The sequence below is a fragment of the Labrus mixtus genome, chromosome 8, assembly GCF_963584025.1.
Source record: "Labrus mixtus chromosome 8, fLabMix1.1, whole genome shotgun sequence".
Lineage (NCBI taxonomy): Eukaryota > Metazoa > Chordata > Actinopteri > Labriformes > Labridae > Labrus > Labrus mixtus.
In genome coordinates, this window is record NC_083619.1 from 25504783 (window position 1) to 25519953 (window position 15171).

At 40.9% G+C, this 15171-nt stretch overlaps 1 protein-coding gene and 6 non-coding genes across 7 annotated transcripts in view; 6 read left to right on the plus strand and 1 right to left on the minus strand.

Annotated features, from left to right (window-relative positions):
• LOC132979529 (contactin-associated protein-like 4) overlaps nucleotides 1-15171 on the minus strand; it is a 110614-nt gene that overhangs the window by 43775 nt on the left and 51668 nt on the right. The window contains exons 4-10 of the mRNA XM_061045400.1: nucleotides 13770-13917; nucleotides 12378-12584; nucleotides 6324-6499; nucleotides 6064-6210; nucleotides 4281-4548; nucleotides 2451-2600; nucleotides 1953-2124 (exon numbers count right to left, since the gene is read on the minus strand). Of these exons, the coding sequence (XP_060901383.1) occupies nucleotides 1953-2124; nucleotides 2451-2600; nucleotides 4281-4548; nucleotides 6064-6210; nucleotides 6324-6499; nucleotides 12378-12584; nucleotides 13770-13917 (1268 nt within the window). The remainder of the gene's footprint in view (nucleotides 1-1952; nucleotides 2125-2450; nucleotides 2601-4280; nucleotides 4549-6063; nucleotides 6211-6323; nucleotides 6500-12377; nucleotides 12585-13769; nucleotides 13918-15171) is intronic.
• On the plus strand, nucleotides 1514-1596 carry trnal-caa (transfer RNA leucine (anticodon CAA)). The gene has a single exon. It is a non-coding gene; the product is annotated as a tRNA-Leu (tRNA).
• Nucleotides 8891-8973, plus strand: trnal-uaa (transfer RNA leucine (anticodon UAA)). Its single transcript has one exon. It is a non-coding gene; the product is annotated as a tRNA-Leu (tRNA).
• trnal-uaa (transfer RNA leucine (anticodon UAA)) lies at nucleotides 9358-9440 on the plus strand. The gene has a single exon. It is a non-coding gene; the product is annotated as a tRNA-Leu (tRNA).
• trnal-uaa (transfer RNA leucine (anticodon UAA)) lies at nucleotides 14126-14208 on the plus strand. Its single transcript has one exon. It is a non-coding gene; the product is annotated as a tRNA-Leu (tRNA).
• Nucleotides 14565-14647, plus strand: trnal-uaa (transfer RNA leucine (anticodon UAA)). Its single transcript has one exon. It is a non-coding gene; the product is annotated as a tRNA-Leu (tRNA).
• trnal-uaa (transfer RNA leucine (anticodon UAA)) lies at nucleotides 14885-14967 on the plus strand. The gene has a single exon. It is a non-coding gene; the product is annotated as a tRNA-Leu (tRNA).

The following is a 15171-nucleotide window of genomic DNA, read 5'->3' on the forward strand; positions in this document are numbered from 1 at the left end:
TGGTCTGAAGCAAAAACAACCTCCACATTTTCAAGAGGGGAAAAAGAGCCTTAGATTCGGACGTGGCTGTATATTACACATGACTGGATTCTTGTGGAAACAGAACCAAAACAGAAGAGCCAACTGCAAATATCAGTGGAAATACAATCCTCACACCACTGTCTTCATTTAACAAAAGTTTTAAATCCCGCAAGAGAGATTCTCTGAGTTGGTGTGCAGGCTCATTGTAGTTTTGAGTGTATCTGTTTGTACCCTGGAGGGGTTTCTCTCTTAAATGCTGCCCTACTTCAAATCACACATATATTACCACAGCAGGAAAGAAAAATGTTTTAAAGTAACAAAGAATTGCCTCTTACAAACTGTTATGCAACGAAAACATTCATGGACCAAACCAACTAAACGTTCCTCTGTTTGACAAAACAACAATCGAGCTGCTACTTTCTGTCAAATCACAGTTTTATTTCTTTAAGTTACCACGGCATGTGGAGAACACTGACATTCCATTATGGCCTCTTCTCACTGACCACGGCCTTCTCCACTTTTTTCAATTCCTCTTCTTTTTCTTCCTATGCACATGAACGCCACGATGGCAAGAGCCGCTTGATCAGGTTGATGCACACTGCTTACCGCACTGTTGCTGCATGTTGACTTGCCTCACAGCCTCCAATAACAAGGTACCTCGTCACACAGTGGACATGCATGTGATATCCAAGATTATGAGATCACTGTCGCAGTGTGACTTTCAAGAAAGTTATAAGATTCCAGAAATGTCACAATATTACATTTCATCACAGTCACCAGGATGGCCGAGTGGTTAAGGCGTTGGCCTTAACGCCAAAGCCCTCGTGGGTTCTAACCCCACTCCTGGTAACTGGTACAAGGAGAGTGATATCTGAATATTTCAAACTGTTACATGAAAACAAGATTGGGTTTCCAATGATGGGGTCTCACTAAGTTGGCATGTTGGTTAAGGCAAGATGGACCATTTCCACATGTCTCTGAAGTGCAATTTGGAAGTTATTCAGACAGTTCATGAGGGGGTCTGTTGTTTGACTCCATCCTCCATTACATTAAACTGATTTGTTATCTCAACAAGGTATTAACACCTCTCACAACTATGTCCCTGTCAAATTAAAGAGAAGAATAGCCCAACATGCCCAAAAGTCTGTGGGACAAAAACTATTTTGGTAGGATATCAGTGTAATTCCCGTTGATGTCTATTGTTATAACGTCATCAGGATGGTTCAATGATTCAAGTTTTAGACACAAGATCCAAGGGCCAGAAGTCCTCTTGGGTTTAAACTCCACTCCTTGTAGTTGAATAACAAGGAACCTAAAAACTGTGCACAGAGAGGGTCACATTGTTGTGTTCTTTGAAGGCTGGTTCTCCTGAATATTTGTACCAAAGTGGGAAAGAAAAAGTAGTCGTTTAAGTATCAAAATATACGGTTGGATAAAGCAGCAACTATAGTTGTATTTTCTCCAGGGTTTGTGTCCGGCACTTAATCACATCACCAGGATGGCCGAGTGGTTAAGGCGTTGCACTCAAGATGCAATGGATGTAAGTCCTCGTGGGTTCAAATCCCACTCCTGGTACATGTAAAAGCAAGTGGATTGTGCATCTTAAAATCATTTAAAGGTTTCAGTCCCACTAAGGATTGGCACAGCATTGATTGCTCAGACACTTACACACAATAGGTCCTGCTCAAAGTGTGATGTCTCTGCATTGACTTTCCTTTATCAGAGTGAAGTTCTCTTTTGATGGTGATGCAGGAAATATCTTCCTCCATGATTGACTGATAGTCTCTGGTATCTACAGTACATAATAGACCTTGATATCTGTGTGTCAAATAAGTACGCCATAGGTTCTTGATTGATCACACATCACAAGCCAAAAAGGGTACTGTATGTGTCTTAACACATATCAAAGAACACATTTTTTGGAGACTCACCTGTCATGGATTCCACACATGTCAATCTGCAGGTTGCTGTACACTCCCAGCTGCTTCTGCTGCACCAAAATCAAGTCCACGTTCTGGTTTTCCAGAGTTAAGAGACGCATACAGCCCTGGAAGACATTGAAGGGGTTTCTGCACTGCTGACTGTCCTCTTCAGCAGGACATCCTGAAAAAGGAGTTAGAGACAAGAAAGTTACTATTCAAAATGTGTTTTTAGAGGTGAGCTGACTCATTTACAGTACGATGAAATCCAAAAATACTGAAAGGCAAAAACAGTTACACAGTATAATAAATATGAATTTTACCAATAATTGAAAATTCAACTTTGTATGATCGGAGAGAAATCCACACTTATACGGAATAAAACATATTTAATGAAACAATCTTTTGATCTTTCAGATCATTTGAGTATTTATCTACTTCCACATGGCTGTTAAGACTTAACAGGATTTTATTTTAAAGATGAATACAGTAGACCTGTCTCGTTTTTACCTCCAAAAAAGAGCTGACTTTCTATGGCGACAGGGAATGAGGGACTGGCTTGAGCGCTGCCTCCATCCTCTCTATCCACAGCGATGCTCAGACGGCCTCGTCTTGAAATTAGCTCCACTGAATGCCACTGACCGTCATTCAGAGCGGAACCTGCAAACCAAAGAAATCTATAAACAGTGAAACACACTGGGTAATTTATTCCCTCACCATTTGTTTATGGCTGCACAATGCACATTGATCTATTTAAATCACATATTTTAACAAATCAAAACCTGACACACAAGCTCCCAACTGCCATCTAGAAACAGTAATGTCATGTTTGTGTCCTACTTTGATTGTATTGAGGAGCTTAATCAGGAAAAGTTTAGCTTTACTTGCTGATCTGTGCAACGATTGGCTGCTGTTGGGAAGCAGAGATGCAAATAGATTGCACAAGCCATCAGGAGTAGATGAGTGCAGATCACACAGCAGTCTTCTTTGCAGCCTGCTTCCTTTGTTTGTTTCATTGACCTGCAACAAGTGCAAGCTGGGCTGCACCAGCTGTGTCAATCTGTGTGTTCTTTGGAGTTGAAGGAATAAATCAATATCTCATTATCTCCTCTATTTTTCTTGCTGACTACTTTGCTCAAGAACACAAACGAGTCATCGTGAAGTGCCATTGGCTGCTCAGCAGTCTGCCATAGTGATGACGGTGTGTGACCAGAGCTTTGGAAATGAGCATTAGCAGTGGCCCACTGAGAAAGTTTGAGGGGCAGGGGTGAATTCGGCCGCACCTGTGTAAAGTCATGATAAACTTGTGGTGAAAATGAAAATGGTTTTATAATGTGACTACAAGACACATAATACAGTATGACTGATGCACCACTGTGACCAAAAATTACAATTTGACCTCGGGAGGGTGAAACTTTTAAAGCTACTTTTAAGGTGCTTTCTGTTTTGACCCAGTAAAAAAAAGTCACTAAAGCAAACCTGCATGGCAGGGATAGGGATGCTAGTATGCTAAGCTAACTACCTGATCAGCTGTAGAAAATGAACCCTACGTCCTGCCCTAAACACCAGTCCTGAGTGCTAACTGAAAGGTTTTTATTCTGCATTTAATTCTGCTGAATATATTTGGTGCATGTGACCAGGATGGCCGAGTGGTTAAGGCGTTGGACTTCTGTAAATAAATCTGTAAATGTTGGTTGATGATCAACAGGTTAGTCTCAGAAAGGTCGTGCCTTGATTTGTGTAACGTCATAAAATCTGCTGTCAGTTTTGTCCTGCTGTTTATTGGAAGTAGCAACATCCTATCAAGAATTGGAACTTTCATTTCATTGCACTCTCCCATATATGTTTAGAAACTTTGATGAAGTCTGAATGACATCACCCATTGGCTTTTTGAGGGCTGTTTTGGAAGCCGAACCACTGCGGTTGCCGTAACTTTCGGTCTATCTAATGGTCAAAAGAGCTGGAGCTGAGTTATCTTTGTATGCCTGGGAGAATAGATAGGTTTGAAGGTATTGGGTTACATTCTTTTTCACTGTTAAAAGTTAAGAAAACACTCGTGAGTGATTACAGGAGGTTTTTAGTTGCTTTCGATTAGGAACATCAAAAAAACAACAAAAAAAATGCTAAAATGAAACCAGGATGGCCAAGTGATTAAGGTGTTGGACTTAAGCTCCAATGGGCAAAAGTCATCGTGGGTTCGAACCCCACCTCCTTGTATTTGCATAATATTGATATAGCTTGGTAAGCAAAACTGTCACTAGATGAAACTAAGCCATGACACAGAAATCAAGGGGCAGCTCCTGCTTCCTTGATAAAACATCTGTGTTTAAAGAAACAGACCTGCACTTATCTCCAGCAGCGCCCTGCCAGCTTTATGGATCTGCAGCCAGAGTCTGGCCTCACTCAGGTACAACCAGACCATGCCCCCTTCCCGAGCTAGCTCAAAGGTGAGCAGAAGCCCGGCCTTGTTCCACGTCCTGAACTGAAACCCAATGGACACGCCCCCAGAGGAGGACGCTGTCGCCGCCGCCAGCTGGAGGAAGCTCTGCGGGCCGGGAAACGTCACGGCAACAGAAACCGGCTCAGCACAAGAAAAGGTCACATTGCCCTGAGAGGGAAACAAACAGAGAGAAGAGAGAGAGAGAGGGAGGAGGGAGGGACAGAAAGACTGATTACTACAAACAACATAAAACATGAATATTAATCAGCTGCAGAGGGCGTGTCGACGTGACCCCGTGTCATGATGATCTCATCAGCGAGTCTCCTTAAAGAGGGCACTATAGAGGATTTCCATAATGATAACAGGCTTAGAATAAGATTAGGAAGGCAAACTTAAAATGCTAAAGTCACCTAGCTTGGAGGTTAAGGCGATAAGAAATAAGGCAGAGCACACAGTAAGCCCACTCCTACAATATCTAGACATCTCTGTTACAGTCCATTGTCTTGAGTGGTGGTAATGACACCGGGTCCTTTGCTAAGACTGCAGAAGTAATAAATTGAAGCCAAGGCTCTCTGCTGGGAATATCCGTCTGCTATCTTTGCAATGCTCCGGAAACACAGATGACATCTAAAAGCCCTTCGTGGTGCAGTTAGAGTGATACACAATAGCTCATGTTGGAGTGGGCAGTGATGGTGCACAACACGCTCTTAAAAGTTACCTTAAAAAACCCTCAAAAGTCTACAGGAAGACATGTCATTTCCTCTTCATGCACATTGGTATTTCTTTTGTATTAATCCCCCTTTGCAGAGCACCATTTAGTCGCTGTATTAAATTGGACCATAACTTTGTCGCTAGCACCTTAAGAGCCACATCATAAAAATTGCCTCGATTAGATCTTCAGCCATGCATGTGGAATCTGTGAACCTCTTTACAAAGAATTCATGTTCTTCTGTGCTGCCCGGGCCTCTACTGTAATGAGAGAACATTTATTAGCCCCCTGCAGAAACGCTTCACAGCCCTCCGCCTGATGAGCTTGCTCCCGCTCATTGTGAATGTAGAAACATCTGAATATCCTAATAGCCCGAGATGAGAAGACATTAGTAAGGAGTCTAAGAAGCGTCTCCATTCCTTTGTTCTGGCTTCATTTGACAGCAGCAGCACCATCAGGCAGCGACTACACTGCCTGAGTGGGGAAGCCAATATTTCACCACTTAAATTGAATCCCAGAAGGAAAAAAAGAGGGGACTACAACACACACACACAGGGGATTACATTTACACTAGCAGGATCAATAAAAAAAACAAGTACAGAAGAACAAATCAAACAATCCTTTCACTTAAAACGAAATAAAACACAACCCACGAGAAAGTATCACAGAGAGATATACACGCTGCCCTGTAGTTCAGTAAACACTGTGTTGAATAATTGGTAAGCGTTTAAAAAAAACAGTTCACAAAAACAACAAGCAAAATACTCGATGAGAATATGAATGTCCAAAAGGAATTTCATGTGGCTGATGTTTTTGTGGCTCTTGTCCTGTAATTGTCCCCCCCCCCCCCCCCCCCCCACAACTCTCAGATGAAACTGAAAAGTAGGCCTAGCTGACACTTGTCAGTATCCTTTCATGACAACAACAGATTTAAACAGCAGTGAAAGTGGCTGTATTCAGCTTATTTAACTTACCATTACTGTAACTTGGTGGTATTTGTGTTTTACTAGCTCTATCAGGTTCAGGCCGTTGAACTGCAGGTTTTCCAGGCAGCCATGGAAGTTCCTCTTGGAGGCGATTTGTTTCTGAGAAGCCGGACTCTGAACTGCGCCTACACTCAGCTGTATGGGGGCAAAAAGATACAGACATGTCCAGAATGTAGTGTGTGTTTTTGATGATCTAAAATATTGTAGACTATGTGTGTTAACTGGTTTTCCTCTGGGTTTTAGCCCACCTGCTTGATGTCCCAGTGGCTGAACTCTGCAGGGATTTGAACCCTCTCTGTGTGTTTGTCCACCGTGAGGTTGAGGTGAGAGCTGCGCCGCTCGAACGCCAAATGGTGCCAGTGCTGATCATCTAACAAGCTGCCGAGGGAAGCCAGCCGTCGGGGCTCAGAGGATGGAGTCCTACCTGGAAAAAAAAACGAGTTGTAGAGCTTTAAGATGGTTTCATTTGTTCACGTCTCTGTTGATAAAACAAGGGACCACCAGGCCAATCAAAAGCTTCTTTATTTTGAGTAATGTTTTTGATTTTCTCCGGATATCCCAAGGAGAGGAGAAAACAGAGGTCAGTCTCCCTCATTGAACTAGGGAATCTTGGATAACTAGACGCTGAGAAGGAAAGCCAAATATGTAAGAATTTTCTGCAAAGGAAACAAAGTGAGACATCGTTAATGATAGATGAGCACAAGACTGTCCAAATTAGCCGAGCCACTTCTGCATCCCCTGACGTACCATCAGAGAAACTTTATGATTCTGCAGAGAGGAGCCACAGAGGGAGAAAGAGTCGTGTACAGTCCAGCATTAAAAATGAACGAGATATTCTTTAGGGAGAACTTCAAAGACGGACACAGTTTAGAAGATGACGGACAAATGTACATTTGATATTTTTGCCTGTCTTAAGTAGATAAATATTACTGCTATTTGGATAAGAAAACGTCATCCAAACAGAGAAAGTAGAGACACAGCCTCACAAAAAAGAGGGAAGTCTGTTTTATAAATATATTTTAGGTGAAGATTTATTAGATCACAGTCCGGCGAGTGGAAACATTTTAATCAATATGACAGAGACGATGGCGAGACTTAAAAACAAATAAGATGTAGGAGGTAGAGTAGAGTGTGACAGGATCTTCAGGATGATTTGATTACTGATGAAACAGCTTGAAACAGAGAGCTGGAATCAATAAAAGAGGTCCAAGAGCAAACACATACAAAATGAATTGATCATAACATCCCAAGTCCTCACTTTCCTTTTTGATCCATGTTGTCGTCTGTCTATATTTCCCTCTCAGTTTGGTGCTTTAGCAGCATTTGAAGCCTTCATATTAGAATTAAATACACATTGTAATTGTGTCACAATGATTGTACACTGTGTTTTTAGAAAGAGGAGTCAGTAGTATTTCTTATTCCTGGGACTGATTTTGGAAAAGTCTTGGCTTGTACTGCAAGGCCCACTGTCAATGAGTCCTTGAGCGAGACTGTGATATGAATTGTGAACGGGGTGGGTCACCAGAAATCAATAGGTTACTTCCTGAGGGGACCGTGAATGTGCTGCGAAAATATTAACAAGCTCCGGGTCAGCAGATTTAAAAAATTTAAACATCAGGGTGATGGTGGTACAGAAGAAGGGTCGCGGGGTCTCAACAAATCGAAACATTTTTCATCTTTGGAGCATGCACATGCAATTTGGATTACATACTCTATATGTGCTGCATGCCTTGAGCCAGTGAGAAATCCAGGAAATCTGATTTTTGCTCCTGAACGAGGAGGTCTGCTGCTGAAGGAAGGACAGTAAGTATTTTCATCAAACTCTGACAGCATTTCTATGACTTCAGAGCAGAGAGGACTGGGTATGTTTGGGAGCGTCAGTCTTGCAGCCTCTGCTGAACTCTTTCTACATTCTTCTTCCAAAGTCACACTGTATCTTATATTGCCTGCAATTTCACCAAAGCTGTTCAGTGCGACTCTGAATCTGATATCATATAAAGACAACAAGGGCCCTTATCAGAAAGTGCCTCCACTATCACTTCAAAAGAATGATTTTCAATTTGCACTAACTCTTCTTAAGATCAAATATTTTAGTAGGTTATTAAGATGAATCCATTTATTTTTCTGAGACTTGTATCTTTCATTGAATGTCTTGCAGTTTGAACAGGCTCATTAAAAGAAGTCTGCTGTCGAAGGTTCATCTTCTATAAATCTCTTTAATAGAGACATTTGTAAAGATGCTTTTCCTGGGGTAGACATGTTTCCCAGCCTGCACTGTGAATCAACTAAAGTATGTTATCACTATACAACTGTTAATGTACATGCTGAAATCCACATGTTTATGGTGACACCATAAACTACCAGGTTGGCTGATTGGTTAAGTTATTGGACTTCATTTCCAAGGGGGTTAAATCCCTCATGGGTTCAAACCCCAACTCCTGGTGATTACATATCTAAGAGTCACCACCATGTGTTTATATGCTTTGGGACGAAGCTCTAGTATTTGTGCAGGACACTTTTATAACTTTTGATATCATAAAACAAAAGTGTGTCTAAATAAATGGCAAGGGAATATTTTAAATAAAGCAACACAAGAGGAAATAGGTTGTTCTAAGCCAGCAATGATACACTTCACCGACGTGACACTTTGATGAATGTGTTGGAGAGGAGCATCGTTTTCAGTCACACACATAAAGGTTTGATTATAAATGTTTCATAGTGATCCGTCAATTTAATTGTCATTGTGTACTTGTTGAATTGAACGCCTCGGTGAGATTATTATTGAATTTACATGAATGTTTTAAGAGTTGAAGTCACCAGGATGGCCGAGTGGTTAAGGCGTTGGACTTAAGATCCAATGGGCATGAGCCCTCGTGGGTTCGAACCCCACTCCTGGTAAATCAGTATCTTTAACCAAACAAAGATCCCTTCTGGTAGATTGTGGCTATTATGAAAATATCAGAGCGGTGAAATTGTGCCTTTAAAAACCTCAAAGGACAGAACCAAGTTATGAGCTCTCTTTGATACGATGTACTAAACTTCCACTTTCACAAATCTAAAGGAAGGTACGCTTATGGAGACAGACAACAAGACACACTCACATTCAAACCTAAGGTCACCAAATGACCCCCGGTCTTTGGAGAAAATGCAAACTCCACACAGAGAGGCACTGTCTGACGGGGATTCGAACCATGAACCACCTCGCGTCAGCACTAAATACTGTACCACTGTAGATGGCGTTTGTTACAGTTTTAACTTTTGCAAGCAGAAGCTGAGAGAGTCACCAGGATGGCCGAGTGGTTAAGGCGTTGGACTTAAGATCCAATGGGCATGAGCCCTCGTGGGTTCGAACCCCACTCCTGGTAATTTATCTGTGCTTTACTAAAGGCACAGACATAATGCCACATCTCAGGTTAAAGGAAGATGATTTTTGATCTTTCGCATATTGCTTAACCTGCCAGGTCTCTTTTAGAATTAAAAGTTTAGAAGTTTTTGTTTAAATCTGGTGGGTGCCTTCCACAAAAACATCTTGTGGTTTGGGATTGTTTTGGATTTATACTTTTAAATCCAGACAATTCTTGCTGTTTTTTTTTTTCCAAAGTTGCTACCCCCTTTTTTTTTTTTAGACAGGGTAGGTCTATGCCGGCAGACAACAGACTTAGACAACATGAACAAATCATTTAATAATTATAAAGCATTCTATGTTATGCTTCTTGTGTTGTAAAGGAAAGCATTGTTGATTGTGTGCATCGCTGTTACTCAGAGTTGCCTCATGAAGCGTAACGACCCCAGGGAGGTCAGTCCTGGATCTGATGTAAGTGCAACAAAGCAGAATGGTCCATGCATGAGCTCAGGTTCAATGCACAAGGCATATGACCTGAATTACACAATCTGTAACCCAAAAAGCGTATGTAGAGACACAAAAGAGACAACAAAAGTAGGGGGAAATAAATAAAGGGGAAGAAAATAATGGAAGGAGGGCATAGATAGAAATAATGAGAGGAAGAATGATGAAGGGCACTGGACTGAAAACAAAAACAAGCAAAAGGGCTGAGAACCACGAGGGCATACTAAAATGCCAAGAGAAAAACAAACAAAAAACATTGTTAGATGGATGAAGAGAGTACAGTTAAAAGACAGAGAATGGCCTCTTCTGGTGTAGGAACTGGTGATCTGTGGAAGCAAACAACTGTAATTAGGATATAAACAAGGAGGGAAAACAGAAAGGAGTTGTAGGACAGCCAGAAAAAGACAAATAAAGAGCAGAGAGTAGACAAGATGTTTGCAGAGCTGCTCTTATTCCCTCTCCTTGCATTGAAGTGGACAGCTTTAATTTTCTCTGAATGATGCAGACTTCGATGCAGACTTCTTTTAAGATGACACACTCTTTAAAATTGAACTTTCTTCTTATAGGATGAAAGGCTTTCTTTAGTATGAGCAAGTGTCCACGTCTTTAGGAAAGTTTTACTGATCCTGTTAAAATCAGTAATCTGGCCTTCAAATGCAGTAAGGGTAAAAACTTTCTGTGACAGTTTCTGAGTGATTTTGATCAAATATATCAAGTAGATTTGGATGATCATGTGCATGGCTTAATGATGAAAACAACAGGGAGGTATGGTGTAATGAAACCCTACACTACACTACTACCACCAAACGTCCCTGACGTCCAGCCACCACCATCGGGCTGCTCTGTCCCGACAACCACCGCCGTCCTCATTCATGCAAGGCCTGCTCCGACCTCCACCTCAGCTGCAAGGAAGTGTGGACAACAGGAACGCGAGGAATACAAGGAAGAAATCCTTCCTGCATATTATCCCATATCCCCATTTCCCATTTTCTCAGGTAACATGACAATGAGTACGATATTTCACCTGCTTTTTTGCTTATGAATTGGTGCTTTACAAATAATGTTTGATTGATTGATTGATTGATGAAACTCTGGGTAATGTTAGATGGAGGAGGAGGAGGGGGAAAGAAAACAGTAATATGGAAAATGTAAAGGTTTTGGCAATTTACACTCAAATACACAACTCATGATATAATCATGATATTACACAGATAGCTCATACTGTATGCCTCACTAGCCAATGATGAGTCACAAAGGATTGTATGCATGTTTTCTATGTGTCCTAGAAAATTGTGTAAAATGTGTCATTTTAAATATTTAAATGTATTTAAGGTAAAACAAGGATTAAACAATATGCAAAAAACATGGGTTCTATTTTGCACATTTGGCATACAAGCAGTGATAACTGAACATCCCTGACCATTTTTTTTACTTGGAAAAAGTTATTTTTATTTTATTTTACCGTGTCTTCAGTGAGACAACGTGTATAGACGACAAACTTTCTTCAAGAAGCATTGCCACTCTTTTATGTGTTGCCAATCTATCCTTGCAGGATTCAGGCTCTTTGTGAGAGTTGGAGATAACTTGGCGACAGACTGCGGGGAAAAAAAAAAAAAGATGGATGAAAGAAAGATGGATGAAGGAAGATAAGGATAAAGGCTTGGGAGAATATTTTGAAAAAAAAAAAAGAAGACATATGGTAGAGAGGTAGACTAAGGGAGAGATAAAAAAAAAAAAGAAGATAGACAAGAAGATGGAAAGAGGTGTGTTTTGGGAGATATGAAAGTTAAGGAAGAGAGAGTGAAGGAGGCAGAGGGATGTAGAGGGAGATGAGGAGGGGTGGGATGGATGAAGAAGGGATTTCAGCAGCCATATGGGGTCCCTGAAGAGAGGTGAGCCATATGGTGATGATTCAGCATGGCAGCCTGACAACCTCTGGTTTAACCCTGTTTATACACACACACACACATACACACACACACACACATTAGAACACACACACACACACACACACCTCTGTACAGACTGTGAGCCATGAATCAAGTCCTGCAGAGTCCGGCCCTAACACATGCTACCACGAGCGGGAACCATCCATCATGGCTGTAAGCAGACAGCAGCAAGGTGTGAGCCAAGTTTAAACCAATCAGGCTGCAGCGTGCGTGTTGTCTGTCTCCACCCAACCACGACCAATCTAAAGTTTTCTCAGACTGCTTTATGTTGTCCTCCATCTTATACAAATGTTCTGCACCCGAACAATATTTAAAGAACATAATGAATTCAAAAACTAAGAATATCATTTCTCAGGTAGAAAGAGCGCAACCTGTTTGTTTTCAATTTTTCTGGAAATGCCAATTATTAAAGTTTCTAAAATAAGCCATTCTCAATCTATTTTTTCTTTTATCTCTCATTACATTTTAGGATTTATGAGTAGGTAATAGTATCTTGCGTGCTGTACCTTTTCTGAGCAGCAGCAGCAGCTTTCCTCTCTCTAGCTCCAGACTGAGGCCGAGTCCTCCCTCTCCCTCTACGTGCAGCAGCGTCCCAGAATTGCTCAGGGTTTTGAACTGCAGAGACATGACATCTCTGGACGTCTGCCTCGTCCCGGGACTCAACTTGAACACCAGGCTGCTGCTGACGCCGTCCAGACTCATGACATCAGACGCTGTAAGACAAAAAAGTAGATGACATCATTGCAGGGCCTGGCTTACACCATGGCGTAGTATCCCAACATAAAATAAACAAAATAACTTTAAGTCTAAATATGGCAGCAAACTGACATCTATTAATAACATCTATGTGGGCCATATATTATCTACCCAACATGTTAGTAATACCTGCAGAAAAACACATCTTTCTCATCATCAACATGAATTCAGCATCATCTTGTCCTGACATAAAATTCAAATTTGACTGATATGTTGGTGGAGGAATGGACGTGGCAGTAGATGCCTTTGTTAGCAGCTTATGGAGATAACAAGATAATCATGTGTCTTAAAGGAAGCCCACTGTGAAGGAGGATATGTGATGTATTCATTTGTATATTCAAAGAAAGATAGATACAGTAAAAGTAAGTATTTCCATTAGAGTAGCCGTTATGTTGAGTTTGGGTTGTTGAAGATTAAGGGAATAACATGTGGTGATGGTGAGCATGTAAAAAGCAAAGTGTGAAGTGTAGTCATTTCCATTGTGTTGATGCTGGAGAGTTTGTACTGCAAATCTGTTGTGAAATACACAAAGCAGCTCACTGCTCACTGCTCACTGGAGTTTGGTGTGAAAAACGTTCATTGTTAAAACAGAGGAAACAGCAGTTGGCAGAAAGCCTTTGTGGTTTTTTTCTACGTGTGAAAATGGGATAAAACAACAACACGTAATTAAAATCACGAACACTTTGACTATGTGCGAAAATTAGTTTTTATGATTGTTCGTCGGGGAGAAAACATGTTAACCTATTAAAAGTGTCTCTCCACACACACACATTCAATTTTACCAGATGCATGCCAATCCCTTTAGCATTGTTGTACTTTATAATGTGTTTTATATAAAAGAAACATTTTTCTATTATTGGCAAAATACTAATTTTGATTAATAAATGCCATTGATAAATTGATCGCCATTTAGATTGGAGGCATGAAGCAAATGTTGGAAATAACTTTAAAGTATGTCCATCCATCCATCCACCCATTATCTTTACTGCTTTTCCCGCATAAACTGAGCACAAGTTGCTTCACAGTGGGTTTCATGAGTTTCCATAATTACAAAGACCACCTTAAAGCGAGCCGCCCCATCTGTTGACCCTTCTGAAAATCCCTGAGAGTAAAGTAAGGCTGGTTAAAAAAAAGAGACTCACTGAAAGGACATCCATAGGTCTCCAGCCTGAGGCCGATCCTCCCGTTGGGGTTCCAGTCCAGAGGAATGAGACGGAGGAAGCGAGCGATCACGGGCTGCTGCAGTTTGTACTGAACCACACTGTCTGCATTACTGTTACCTGGAAAAGACTGAAGACACAAAAACACAATGAAAATATGCTCCCTGTCTCCATTTGATGACACACAAGATCTGCTATGGTCTGCAGAAGTCACCAGGATTGGTTCAAACCCAACCCAACTGTAAAGATCGTTGGCTTGGAAGATTAAAAAACCTTTAGCTTGGGAAGCTACCTTAAGGTAATCCCTGATTTAGAGCAGCCAAATAAATGTATTTGTCACCAGGATGGCCGAGTGGTTAAGGCGTTGGACTTAAGATCCAATGGGCACAAGCTCTCGTGGGTTCGAACCCCACTCCTGGTAAACTGGTATCTTTAATCAAATGAAGACCTGTGCCAAGAACTTTGGTAACAACCAGTCAGGCTCAAAAGGAAATACCTTTACTGAGTAGAGGAAAATCACTGCAAATAGGAAGTCTATGTTGATCCTTGTATCATACTAAGTGGCGCTTTATGGATCTCGTAGAGGGTCAGACAAAAAGAAGATGGAATATTGCGTAATTGACGTAATTCATCACCTCCTAACAAAACAGCACACTCTCAGGATTCATATCCTATTTGAAACCACGCTGTTGCAGCCCAAAACAAAAAATAGGCCTATGGAATATATTTCATCATCCCTGATGAGTTTGATCAGCCAAATAAAACCTTTCAGAAGTCAGCAGGATGGCCGAGTGGTTAAGGCGTTGGACTTAAGATCCAATGGGCATGAACCCTCGTGGGGTCAAACCCCACTCCTGATATCTGTTAGATGATATCTTTGATCAAACAAAGTTTGGTAACAAATATGATATTACTAGAATTATGAATTGCAAGCATGAAAATCAATGTCACTAGAAATGTGTGACTGATGAAGGGGAATAAAATTTATGACTCAAAGACACTTTGGATAACTTTAAATATTTTCATATTACAGGTTTTGATAGATAACTTTTTTCATCTTTCAAAAACATAGAATCTAAATAAATCAAAAGAATGTCATCAGGATGGCCGAGTGGTCAAGGCATTGGATTTAAGATCCAATGGGCATAAGCCCTTGTGGGTTCAAACCCCACTCCTGGTAAAATTGATATACTTGACCTAACAATGATTTGGAAGAAGAACTTTGGGATGGATTGATACAACAACACCTCTATATTACAGAGAGAAAAACAATGGCACAAGAAAGGGAGACAATAGCAAATAAATTGAAGTGGAAAACAGTGAAAGGAAAATGGGTGAGTCATATCTACCACTTTAGGGATTCTGATGGATTTGTTTAATTTTT